The sequence below is a fragment of the Gavialis gangeticus genome, unplaced genomic scaffold (genome assembly GCF_001723915.1).
Source record: "Gavialis gangeticus isolate Ggan-Ray unplaced genomic scaffold, GavGan_comp1, whole genome shotgun sequence".
NCBI lineage: Eukaryota > Metazoa > Chordata > Crocodylia > Gavialidae > Gavialis > Gavialis gangeticus.
Genome location: NW_017729025.1, coordinates 36,464,722 through 36,478,215, shown reverse-complemented (window position 1 = coordinate 36,478,215; position 13,494 = coordinate 36,464,722). Strand labels below are relative to the sequence as shown.

At 44.6% G+C, this 13,494-nt stretch overlaps 1 protein-coding gene across 1 annotated transcript in view; it reads left to right on the top strand.

Annotated features, from left to right (window-relative positions):
- The window catches only part of UNC79 (unc-79 homolog (C. elegans)), a 221,257-nt gene that overhangs the window by 40,863 nt on the left and 166,900 nt on the right, over nucleotides 1-13,494 (top strand). Inside the window, exons 9-13 of the mRNA XM_019518633.1 lie at nucleotides 1,161-1,249; nucleotides 2,367-2,410; nucleotides 5,629-5,657; nucleotides 6,660-6,889; nucleotides 7,220-7,391. Of these exons, the coding sequence (XP_019374178.1) occupies nucleotides 1,161-1,249; nucleotides 2,367-2,410; nucleotides 5,629-5,657; nucleotides 6,660-6,889; nucleotides 7,220-7,391 (564 nt within the window). The remainder of the gene's footprint in view (nucleotides 1-1,160; nucleotides 1,250-2,366; nucleotides 2,411-5,628; nucleotides 5,658-6,659; nucleotides 6,890-7,219; nucleotides 7,392-13,494) is intronic.

The following is a 13,494-nucleotide window of genomic DNA, read 5'->3' as shown; positions in this document are numbered from 1 at the left end:
AGATGCTGCCCCATGCAAATACGGCTATGCTGTTTCTGTTTGGGATGTAGTCTGTGTGGAGCAGACCCTCCAGGTGCTACCTGGCACAGTGAGTGAGGCGTATAGACACATCCTTAAACACAGGCATATAACCTCTGTGAACAGAGGTGAGATTAACATCCAAGGAAAAATAAAACATGTGTCTCAGGGGAGATGAGATGAAGTGCTTGGAAAGACCAAGAAACTATTTAAATGTAATCAGTTAATGCTCAGGAGAGACATTACAGTGTCTCCATACTATAGTCCTATTTCTAATTACAGGGCTTAATGCATGTGCTCAAGTGTGTGTGCTTAGATCTCCCCCTAGTGGCTAATCCACAAGCTTTGCCTCTGGTGCAAGACAATGGGGTTTCTCTTTTAGCTGAGGAGAGAACTGCATGTTGGGAGAAGAAGGTCCTGGGCTCTATCTCTGTTACCATACATATTTTATACGTAAAGTTAACAACTCTGATGACCGGAAGGAAGATACACGGAGTGTATGGATATGTTACTACGGACGCCGCTGGGGTCCAGAATTTTACATGGCCTTGACCTGAAAAACTGGGGCAAATTCTCCTGTATGTAAACCCATGTCTTAGGGAAAAAACCTATGGCATGTAACAACTGTGTGCTTAGCAATAGTAATGTGAGGTAAAACATGCCTGTGTTACTGAGTGTAGATCACTCCCATGGGCCCAGTCACAGTGAGAACTCAGGAAACGGACATCTCGCTGTCCTTGTGTAGATTGTTTGGTGACTCTGCTTGCTACTCATTTGGGACCTAATATTGATCAGTGCTGAGCGCTTGCTGCAAGATGACTAATGCCCTCAATAATCACTGACGTCAAAGCATGTTGAGAGTACATAATACCTTGTAGTACAGGGTATTATACAGTACCTTTTGGCAGACGTGCCACAGATAAAGCATGGCACCCTCCCTGAGTGCCACTCTGATGCCTTCCCCTGCTTGATCTGCTGCTCTGCCTTCTGCTCCCTGGCCTGTGTGGGCTCCCTGTTCCACCTGTGGAATGAGTGCTGCAGGGTGACCACCCCTGCTATAGCATCACAGATAGCTTGTGTTGTTATGAAACAGAGCATGATCATGGAGAAGTGACTCCCTTTTGTCTTTCTATGTGTTTCAGATGTGTATTGACCCTTCCTTGTCTGTGGCTCTGGGTGATAAACCTCCCCCACTGTACCTTTGTGAAGAATGCAGCCAGAGGATTGCAGGGTGGGTAAACTGAAGGCAGATCCTAACTAGTCAATTAAAAACAGCTACATGGAATGAATACACAGCACTGGATTATAAAACCCTCCCTTCTGTTACCCGTGACCCTTCCACAAACAATCCTTTTGAAGTCATTGGAACCAACTGGGGGTAAGATGCCATCTCTGAATAAGTGTCAGCTCTGATTTCAAGTGGAGAATATTTATTTTGAGTTGGCACAGTAGTGAGTCCTGAAGGTAAGATTTGTGAATGATTTGATATTATGGGATGAATTGCTTCCAGTTGTGGAACCCCACTAATCCTTTTGTACACAAAACAGTCTTTCTCTCCACCTCTTACCTGGCATTGAAAGCAAGATATAAGGTCCACTCTTACTGAGACATCATTACTTTTATGCAAAATATTCTCCAGTAAATTAAGGCTCACCCAGATTTGTCAAATACATGAAAGAAGGACATCCTGAAATGAGTTATCCTCCCTTTTTTAAATTACTTGTTTGGAAGCTCATTAATTTACAAAATCTACCAGTTCTCAAGGGATCTTCCAATCATTAGCACAAATGAATGACGTTAGCTTAGTTCAGAAGATGTACATATTTATTTTTGGCCCTTATTTACCAGACACTTCTGCATCACTCCAGCTGCAAGGGAAAGCAATTAAATTTCACAGAAGCCACCTTGTTTTTGAAGTCATCCTTAATTTAAAGCTGCTAGGGAAAGTAATTAGATTTAATAAAAGCCCTGGCTTCTGAATAGATATACAGAATATGGTACAGGTACTTTTGGGTTTTTTCCTCCACGGTTATCTAACACTCTTCATTATCATTTTTTGGTCTTAGGGCAAAGAGAGCATACTGCAGGTTCATTTACTAAACTAACACCTTGAAAGTAATATTTGAAAGGCAGGCACTTGATGGGCTGACATCAGCACAACAGTAACGTGCAATAAATAAGTCAAAAGAAAAACAGTTGATTGAAAGCAGCCTGCTATTTCTTGTGTTGTTTAAAGAAAATCTATTTGAGAACAACAAAGAGCTGCCCATCACAGTCATTTAGATCACTATTTCATTTGCTCAAAAGTAAATAAAAAAGGAATTAATGATATATTTGCATATTTTTAGGGATCACAGTGAACAGTGGTTGATTGATGTTCTTCTGCCACAAGGTAAGACTCTCTTTAAGGGTGGATAACCCAAAATAATATGAAGCACAATCATTAGTATATTCATATTTTCTCTGTTTTGTGTTATTTGAAATACTGTGTTATACATTAAAGAAAACTACACAGAACCCTAGAAATTAATAATAGTTTGCACTTGAAATGTGACTTAACATCTTCAAAGTAAGGTGGAGGACCTAATTAGTAGGTCCTTTACATGACCTAAAGGACTTAGTTAGTAGGTCCTTTACACCAAATGTGAGGCAACTAAGGAATATCATGTGGCCCTTTATATGTGAGACAGCAGACACCCCAGGAAAGATTTCAAGAGCTGAACATCTTCAGGTGGGCCTTGATTTCCAAAAAAGCTCAGCTTCTGCTCTTGGACTGAAGGGAGAGCTGATTTCTTTTGGAAACCTGGCTCAGGACACATCTGAAAATCCAGCCTAAGAATATTAATTAACTTACCCAAACCACAAAATAATCCCCCCCAAACCAGGATTAAAGTGAGGATGTTCCTAGTTTCCCTGTCTGTTAGGTCCTATGAGGCAAAATCCAGATATCCAGATTGGTTTTTCATGTGCTTCCACATCAGGCTTAGCCCTGACTAAAAATTAGTAGATGTCTGGTACCAAGAGCATTCAAAGAAACTAGGCTTTGTATATAATCAGTGGGGAAAGTTAGGTGCCTCTAAATGGCAAGTCGAGTACGGACACTGGTGGGGGTACCAACAGGAAACACTGAATACAGGGCTGTGCCTGAACTCTTGCCCCTCTTGAACTTGGCAACTGACTCTGGGCAGTATATTGTTTCCTTTAAGTTTGATTCTGGAGCATGGAACCAGCTCCTGATGGAAGGTGCCCAGTGGCAGCACCATCTTCTGTATAGCAGCCTACCTCCTAGAGCACTTGCCTGGGAAATGGGAAACGGGGGTTCTTGGGTCTCTCCTAGCCTGACAGGATGCAAATCAACTTCTTCCACCTACCTAAGTGCTCTAAATACCAGCAAATAGAATAAATGAGGTATGGGGGGAGGCACCTTCCACCCTTCCTGTTGAAGCTGCAGTCAAGAATGTAGGAGTCCTTGGGCCACAAGGCGAGAAAGCAAGAAGAAGCCTAGTGGTGAAGGCACACACTTGGGAGGAAGGGGTGATCTGGGTGCATTATTTCTGTGTTTTACCCAATGACTGTTTAGTCTAAAAAGCATTAAGGGCTAAATCCTATTTAACTTTACAGCACTTACATAGAAACTAACTTCAATTTTTGGCACTTAAACACATTTTGAATGTTATTTCCACCTGCAGCAGCAGGGACAAGGACCTCCCAGTCCAGTGCTTACATTCAGAAGCTACAAAGTTATACTATAATCTGACTTTGATCCCCACTCCCCAGGTCCTCCAAATATGGTCTGTGGACCACTGCTATTCCCTGGTGCCTTTGCTACTAGTTCACAGAAAGAAGGCTGGTTATGCACAATGCTAGCCCCTCCTCTATTTTCACAGTGGCTAAATCAAGCTAAAACAGATAAAACTGTATTAAGTGCCTGAATAAAGTTTTCTGTATAAGCAACTTTTGGAGTTGCTAGAGGGAGATTGTATGTTTGGGAACAAGGAAAGAGTGATCAGTGAGATAGTTCCATATTATGAAAAAGTTTGAGAGTCCTAGAGGTTGTCCACCCTCCCAATACTAACGATTATTTCTTATTGTTCATTTTGCAAGTTCTCTATATCCAAGATCCAAGGCACTGTAACACGTTTCCCAAGCAGAACACACTGCAGGGAAGACATACTTGGTAGGGGGGGCACAACGAGCAGCAGGTCCCAATTAAAAAATAATGATGTAATATTGTAAACAGACAGGCTTTGAATAAACTAAGTGTATTACAGTCCAAAAGGACAGGAACAGACAGGGAACAGTTCAGACTCCAAGTACCCATAGGCAGGAGGCATAAACTATTTATTATTGGACAGTATTCTGGTCAATAAGAGAAACCCAGTTTGCCATCACATAGCCAGTCGCAGCCATTGCTTGCTGACTAACTTGTGTTAATTGGCTTCATTGACCAAATTTCTCCTGCCCAGGTGGGGGGTTGGACTTGAAGATCTACAAGGTCCCTTCCGACCCTACTTCTATGATTCTATGAAGCTATGAAATTGGCTGCCTTTTGTCTAAACAACCCTGACAAGGTCAGGACATAGAACTTCCTCAGTCCCTGTGCTCCTGTTCTGCAGAATCTGCAAATCCTTAAGTCCCAGGACCTTGTCCTTGTCGGTGCCTTTCTTTCACTCTGTATCTGAAAATCTTAGACTCATAGAATCATAGGACTGGAAGGCTGCAGAGGTCGTCTAGTCTTGCCACATTAAGAGCAGTACAGGTAAATTGTACTAGGTGTCAAGGGCCATACATAAAAATGAATTAAGACAGAGCTGATTGCATCCATCCTTGAATCTGGAAATGTGGATCAGGCACATGATTGGTATTTCTACATGGTACAATGCAGTGCTGCACAGAGCTACGTGAACTGACTGTGAAAGCTTTAGCTTGTGTGGAGTCTGCATGGGAAGGCAGCACCATGCAGGGAGATACCTGAGCTAGCTCTGCACATAGAAGATCCAGAAATGGAGGCAGTACAGATGTATTAGCACAGTGCTGCATCCAGGTTAATAAGCCCTGTTTCTTAGCCATATAACTGTGCTCTATGGACCTCAGTTTACCAGGTTCTAACTTGTTCCAACCAACCTGGCATTGGTGCTGAAGCACTGCATTCTGGGACATGTGTCTGTTGAAAGAGAATCACCTGTGGCTCACATTTAGATGCTTCTGCGCCTTCAGCATATCAGCTGTTTCACCCTGATATTCATTAAAGGTTGCTGGTCATGAGGAACAGACATTAGTTTAAATCGTATTAGGATAGAGAGTGACTATAAACATGAAGAACAGTGGTGAGTAGATTTTGGGAGCTGGCTTTGGTCCTTAGGCATGCCAAACTCCCATTGACTTCTCTGGGAGTTTTTGCCTGTAGGATTGGGCCCACTGGCTTAGATACAATTGACTTCAACATGCTGAAGTCAGACACATTTTGGGAAACCTTTCAGAAAGCTGGAGAAAGAATCTATCCCTGGAGACTTGCTTTCTTTTTATCAAACCCATTTCTGTCATGGTTGCCAAAGAAAGAGAAAAGCATGATCCTACTGTGTTGATATTTTGTATACCTTCCCCTTACAGCTGAAATTTCTGCTATATGTCAGAAGAAGGTAAGATGAAGACATTTGTATGATGGGGCATGAATTGGTGTTTCTGTGCGTAACTTCATTCCATTTCCATGTGATACATTTTTTGCCATTCAGAGTGTTTTGTTATGTATCCATTATCACATTTGTTAAGGATAAATGAAAGTAATTTAGCAAGGACATTTTTTTCTGCTCAAATTCCTGATATTTCACTTGATTTCTAGGTATTTCCATTAAAATAATAGATGTGCAGTTGAACTCAGTTGTCTGTCTAATATTATGTATAAAGAAAGATGTAGGAAAGATTTATTTTAAATCCAAACTTGTTTTTTTTTCCTGGGCTCTGCTACACTGAAGTCCTGCATTAGTCAGTCTTTACTTCAGCAACACTCCCATTATAATGAGTACAGTTTTCCCTAAGTAAAGCTTAGGTTATTTGAAAAAAATGCTGTCCAGCTGGCATAAATTGGTGCTGATCCTCTGAAGTCACCAAAGCTCAGTTGACTTACAGTAGCAGAGGACCTGATCCGGTTATGTGAAGCTTGCTTCAATTCCAGAGTACAGCTAGGGAAAAGAGAACTTGTAGAGACACAACTATTAAACTTTTAACATATAAGGCAAATGACTTCCTCTTTTTGTATTTCTAGTTTATTTCTAAGAATCAAGCTGTCAGGAGAGGCATAGCAGGTGTTCTGAATCAGTGTGTGGGTGGGCTGGGATATAAATATAGTAGAGAAGAGCTAAAATTCAGAGGCTGCTGTTGTTAAGTATAGAGATGGGCCCAAGTGAAAAAGTTGGGCTTGTTGGTGGAGATACAGATTTAGACTAGCCAGGGTGTTCGAGTCTAAGCCTAAATCCATCTTTTTAAAAATTCAGTGATACATACCTTTGTTCATTGTTTTGGGCTCATCTCTGGTGAATCATGAAACATGCCAACATTTTAGCTGTCTCTATTATGCTGACTTTATTTTTGTCTGCAGTTCCACTTGCAGAAATTTATGGTTTAATGAAATCTGCTGCTTTCAGAACTGTAGCTCACATGTGAGAAGAGCTGTCGTCACCTGCTTTTCAGCAGGCTGTTGTGGCCGCCACGGCAATAGGCCAGTGCGCTACTGCAAAAGATGTCATTCGAACCATCACAGCAGTGAAGTTGGTGCAGCAGCAGAGACCCATCTTTACCAGACTTCGCCTCCCCCTATCAATACTCGGGAATGTGGGGCTGAGGAACTAGTTTGTACTGTGGAAGCTGTGATCAGGTAGAGTACCATTTACAAGGCAAGAATGGGCAGATCCTAATCCCCATGCACATCCTCATGTGAACCTGTGTGAGACACAGGGCCATATTCTGATTTTAGCTTCAACAAGTGACTTCACTGAAGTGTTGCTGGTGTCACTGAGATCAAAATCTAGCCCAGGGACTTTGCTGAGAGGTGTGTAGATGTGTCTGAGTGGCAGAAGAGCTGGGATTTTATTCATCACACAGAGTTGAATGAAATCTAGTGCTTTAAGCTTCCATTAATTGCTGATCTGCTACTGACCTAGCACAGGAAAGCTGAATCATGAGCTGTGTTCATCTTGTCTTACAGCTTGCTGAAAGAAGCAGAATTCCATGCTGAGCAGAGGGAGTATGAACTCAACCGCAGGAGACAAATGGGCCTCTCTTCTTCCCATCATTCCTTGGACAACACTGACTTTGATAACAAAGATGATGACAAGCATGACCAGCGGCTTCTGAGCCAGTTTGGAATCTGGTTCTTAGTAAGAGTTCCTGGATGTTCTCTCTTTCCTTCTCTCCTCTCCTTTTAGGGTTTGGCCAACACTGTTCTGCCAGTAGGCCTTCATATAATAAGCTTTGCTGAGAGGGTTTTGGGCCTCACTCCAGGAAGGTAACTGAGCATGCATTTAATCGTAAGCAGTAGTCCCATCAGAGCTTAAAATACTGTATTTACATGAATAGAAGATGACCCTGATGATAAGGTAACCTCCCAATAATTAGATTCTATATATAGAAAATTTATAAATTTGTTAATATTTTCCAGGCATAGAATCTAATTATTGGAGGGTTGCCTTCAGTTCATTCCCCTCTCACTGCTACATCAAGGAAAATATATCTGGGGGGTCACGTAGCCCTTTTGCTCTCTGCTTCCTCCCAACTTTTTCCCTTGGAAGCCCCTTCCCCTTCTCCTTACTGTCAGACCCTGCTCTCGCTAAGCACACAGAAGTGGGCATGTTAACACATGCACTTACTCTAGCCTAGATTTATTGTGCAATAAGCTACTGAAAAGTAAGGGCATGTCTACACATTGCCCTACAGAGACAAAGTGGTGAGCTACGTTGCCATAATGATCATCTGTGTCTACATGTGATCACCAGCTACATTGCCATAGTGGTGCACTCCCTGGGTATAGCACTCCATTACGACGATGTAGCAGCAAAATCTACCTGTGTACCATGTGCACAGCACAATAATGGCCCATAATGTGCCGTGCTTTAGTACTTCCTAAAGGTGCCGTAGCAATGTCACTTTGGGCAGGTGTTTACACATGCTGGGATTAGGGAGATGATTTTCTCCCAGGTCCTAGCGGCCCTGCAATGAATTCCTGCCATCACTGGGGTGAGCTCCAGGCTCCACCTGGGTGCTAGCCTAAAGGAAGACAGGGAGCACTGCGCCAGGAGACAGCTGTGTTCAGGCTCTGGGGGGATATCTGATGCTGGAGCAGGGGCAATGTCCCCCTGCCCCAGCAGCAGGGAGCTTCTGGCCCTGGCTCCCCAGTAAGAGGCACGGGGCTTGAAAAGAGCTGCAGGGGAGGGTCAGGTTCCAGCCCCCTGCTCTTATCTGCCAGTGGGGCTGCAAGTAGCTAGCTCACCGCTAGCTGCCCCACCAGTGGATCAGGGCAGAGGGTGGGACCTATCCCACCCCTGTAGCACTTTCCAAGACCCATGCCTCGATCACCTGGTCAGAGCATGGGGCTGGGACCTGCCCCTGACCAGGACAGTTCCAAGCCAGCCCCAAGCTGTGTGGGGAAGTCTGCATGTGCAGCCCAGAGCTAGCTGGGGACCGCCCAAAATGGGACAGGGGCAAGTTCCATCCAGCTCCAGGCTGCGTGGGGAACTGTTCCCATTCAGTGTGGGCTGGGGAGCTTGTTCCCAGCCTGTTCCCAGCCCCTGCTCTGCAACTGTGATCAGGGAGCAGAGGCTGGATGCTCCCTGCTGCCAGGGCAAGGGAACATTGTCCTTACCTGGGCATGCAGGTTGGGGGCTGGGGAGCTTGTTCTCTGCCCAGCTCCGTGAGCATGGAGCTCAGGTGGGGAGAACAGGCTGGGGAGCTAGTTCCCCTTCCAGCTTCCTGCTTGCAGAGCTGGGTGGGGAACAAGCCCCCCAGCCCCCTCCAGCAGGGAGCTATGACTGTGCACTGGCTCCATGACTGTGGGGTTGCTGCTGGGAGATACTTATATCCCAGCCTGAGTTCTGTAGTCTTGGGGCTCAGGCTGGGAGACCCTAATCTCCCACCCCAAATTTTGCAGTCATGGGGCTTGGGCTGGGAGACCCTTATTTCCCAGCCTGAACCCCATAACCATGGGGCTCAAGCTGGGAGATAAGCATCTCCCAGAAGTGGCCCCATGACCACGGAGTTCAGGTTGGGATATAAGCATCTCCCAGCAGCAGCTCCTCAGTTGCAGAGCTGGTGCTGGGAGCTCCCTGCTGGCAGAGGCTGGGGAACTAGTTCCCCATTCAGCTCTGCATTTGTGGAGCTGGGTGGGGAACAGGCCCTCCAGCCCCTATCAGGAGGCAGGTCCCAGTGCCAGCTCCAAGACTGTGGGGCCGGTGCTTGGAGACCCTTATCTCCTAGTGCTGGCTCCGTGACTGCGGGGCCAGTGCTGGGAGATCCTTATGTAGATGCACATGCTTACTTGTCAGTAAACTATGCTAATGTGAATTTAAGTATCTCATGTAGACATACCCACTGAGTAGGATATTTGAAAGCAATAACCTTGAAATTAAACATGGCTGTAGTAATTTCCATATGGTACCCATAGACTTAGTATATCCAGGATTGATGCACATTATCTTTTTTTTTTTTAAACTACTGCAAGTTTTAGCACAAGTATGCCATAAACACACTTTTGAGCAGCACTTTACCACCTACCTATAAATAGTACAAACTATTTTTTTCTTAAATTAAGAAAAATATCCAGATTCAATCTAGCTCTTTTTTCCTTTCCCCTCCCCTCCCCTTCAAAAAGCATAATTAAAAATGCATCCTGTTCCTGGAAACACAAAATCTTCTCCAACTTACTGTCTCATTTCTTTTAGGTATTCTACCTTTTACATCTTATCAGTACATGAACCTTTCCCCATTCCCATCCCCTTTATTTATACAACTCAGTTTCCCATGCAACTCTTTTTTTTACATCTTTCTTTCCTTAGGTTCTATCCACAAACATCAGGACCCATTTCTCTTTCTCCCAGACTGTGCACTTCTTCCTCCCCTCTCTCTTCCTGTTCCCTACAGAGGTATATTTTCACCCTGTATAGACCTAGCTTTAAGCTGTTTGACAGACCACTCCACCTTTATGGAGACCAGCAAGTTTCATACAGTCCACAAGGCATTTTTAAAACAAATTACCACCTTCTGTCTTGTGCACGCTCAATTTTGTTCTGCTGTTGGCGTATCTCCCGATTGCACTACTTCGGCTGTCAGCTTGGTACCTGTTAGAAGGTATAATTGCTCTACACTTCCCCACACCCTTTGTGTAAGAGGACATTCCCACAGCGAGTGCTCATGCATTTCTTTCCTGGTACGCATATCCCTTTGGCATTTTGCAGTCCAGCAGAGCTGCCAGCAATGTTGCAGCTCACAAACTGGAAACTGGTAGTATTCTGTGTGCCAGTATCCAGCTTAGTTCTTGTTACTCTTTTAAAAAGTCTTTTTCACACCTCAGAGAAAGTAGACAGATAGTGCTAAGTAGACAGATAGTGTCTACTTTCTCTGCGGAGCGCTTCCCAATCAAAGCAGTTCTATTTCATGCATGCCGCTTTTGTTGGATCTTGCAATGGTCTTTAATTTCCTCCAGTTATATCTGCTGTAAATTATATTGGTTCTGGAAAGCTTCTGTTACTGGATATCATTTAGGGGACTGCCATGCCCATGGCTGTGTGGGCAGGCAGTCTTCAGTTTCCCCCATGTCCTCCATAGTCTTCCTTCGTGACAAAGCATGCTGCTTTGGACTCTGCTCTGACCACCAATTACAGCACAGGTTTAAGTAAGTGGCTGTTATAAACAAAAACACATCTGAGAAGTTTTTCTCCCCCTGTATCTTCTGAATTTATAAAATGTCCCATGGCAAGCTCTTCTGTTGTGACCCCCAGAAGTACACACACGCTTCTCTGTATTGCACAGGCTGTGCTCCATGTGGGAGGGAACACTAATCCTGTACATAAAATTACGGCAAGGTCATGGCTTTTAGCAGCTTCACCTTTCCCTCTAGGGTCAGCTTTTGCCCACTCCAGAATCCCAACTTTTGCTTCACCCTCACAGTAGTTTTCTGCCATGCCTCCTTCCCTTTAAGCTCAGCATTTAAATGTACTCCTAGTACCTGTATCCCTTCTTTTACCACCTTGACCCATATCTCTGATATGTCTCTTATCTGCCCATGTCCCATACCAGTACTATTTGCAATGTTGAATTTTGCCTTTGCTGCTTTCTTGTAAAGCTGAACATGCTTTATTGCTTCCCTGATGGGCCCTTGGTCCCTACATGCCACATTTATGTCAACCATGTATGTGAGGCACTTGGTCTGATTTCTGCTTCCTCCCAATATTTGAAGGCCTACCACATTGGCATCATTCTGTATTCACTCTACTAGCTATTCTATTGCACAGATGAAGAGTAATGGAGACAGGGGGCACCACTGCCTCACCCCATATTTCACTTCTACTGGCTCCATCAGGTGTCCATTTATTAAGACTTGCCTTTTTGTACCTGCATACAGCATCTTCACTCAGTTTAGGAATCCTACAAGGATTCCCAGTTTTCCCAGTGGTTGCCATAGGAATTCTTGGTTGACACTATCAAAGGCTTTCTCCAGGTCTGTGTTTAATATTGCCACATTTAGGTTTCTTTGCAGTATTGCATGGCATCTCTTAGTTGTATCATGGTCTCGTAATCCTCCTCCTGGGGACGGTGCATACTTGATTTTCTAGCATTTTCCCAATTACTTTTTTTAGTCTGTTTGCTATTACTTTGACTAGGAGCTTGTAGTCAAAGTTTAACAACGTTATTAGTCTCCAGTTTCTTATCTGGGTTTTGTCTCCTTTCTTAAAAATCAGGATTACTCTTCCTTCTTTCACACTTTTCAGGCGTCTTCTTTCTCCTTCTCTCATTTTAGATTTCTATCAGGTCTGGTCCCAGTTGGTCCCAGAAAGTTACAAAGAATTATTTTGGTAGTCCATCTTTTCCTTTAAAAATTCCCATTTTTAAAACCTTCCAGTCTTCTTCCAGGTGGTGTTGGTCTTCTTCTGTTAACTTCTTTTGCAGTCCTTCCAGACAGATCTTTCTGGCCTCTGGCTCTACCTCTCTGTCTGTATAGTTCCTGGTAGAAATCTTTCACTATTCACAGTATAGCTTTTGATGTTTGTCCTTCTCCTTTCTCATTCTGGAGGTGCCATGTTCCCTCTTTCCCTCCTCTTCTGATCTTGGTGAGGTACACTGTCCACTTTTGCTTTTTCTTTTCCCATTGTGCTCATGCCAGAAACACTTTTTCTGTCCTTGCTCTTTAAAACATTGTTCCAATTCTCCTTTTGTTTCCTTGATTTCTTCTTTCACTTTGTTGGTGTAGTCTTTGCAGTTTCTGTTGCAGTTCACCCTGTGTGCTTCTTTCTTTTTTGCTTATTCTTTTCCTACTCTTATAACGTAGTCCTTTGTGCGCTCTTTTACCCATGCCTATCAGTCTCTTACTGTTTCAAAGGACTTTTTTTAGTGCTGTCTCTCCTATGTACAGTTTTTTTAGTAATTTCTATCTTATGCACCATTTTTCATACTCTTCTTAGGTGTTCTTTTTTCCAATAGTTTGGTGTCTAGCTCCCAGATTCCTTTCCCTTTCTGCATGTATTTCCCTTTTTCCAGCCTTGCTGTAAGCATGCAGTGGTCTGAGAAGAAAACTAGTATTGTTTCAGCTTCTCTCTGGCTGTATCCACATGAGTGAGCACATGCCAGTAGTGGTGTCTCAAAGCAGTTTGAGATGCTGCAGGAGGCATGCCATGAACTGAAAAATGTGCCCCGTGCTTGAAGGGAATGTGTAGGGGTGGGGGGGGACAGCATGGGAGAAGTGGGTTGCCCATCCATCTGTCCCCTGTGGTGGCAGCAGCAGCAGCAGCAGCAGCAGTGCCTGAGACCCAGGGGCTACATGTGGCGCATGGAGCTGGCCTGACCTGCTGGTGTGCACCTTCAGGCAGGACAGGGCTGGCTCCTGCCACCACCTGGGGCTCCCAGCATTGCAGGCAGGAACCATGCCATCAGGCCCGGCTGTCTCTTGCCTCCGTGCGTCAGGCACCTGGAGGCAGGAGTCCACTTGGCTCAATGGCATGAGACTCCTGTCTACAGTGCTGGGAGCCCTGGGTAATGGCAGAAGTCAGCCTGGTTGTGGTTGAAGGCTCCCCCCATATGCCACATGTAGCCCCTGGGTCTCAGCTGGTGCCACACGCTGCCAGAGGGCTCTGCTTGCAGTGGGCTATGAGCATCCCCAGGGGCCCGTTGCTGGCTGCTGCCAGTGAGGGCTGTGTGTTATGCGGGGGTGGGTGGGCAGGTGTGATGGGCCCCCCCGCATGAACGCTCCCACAATCCACCCACAAACCCCACACC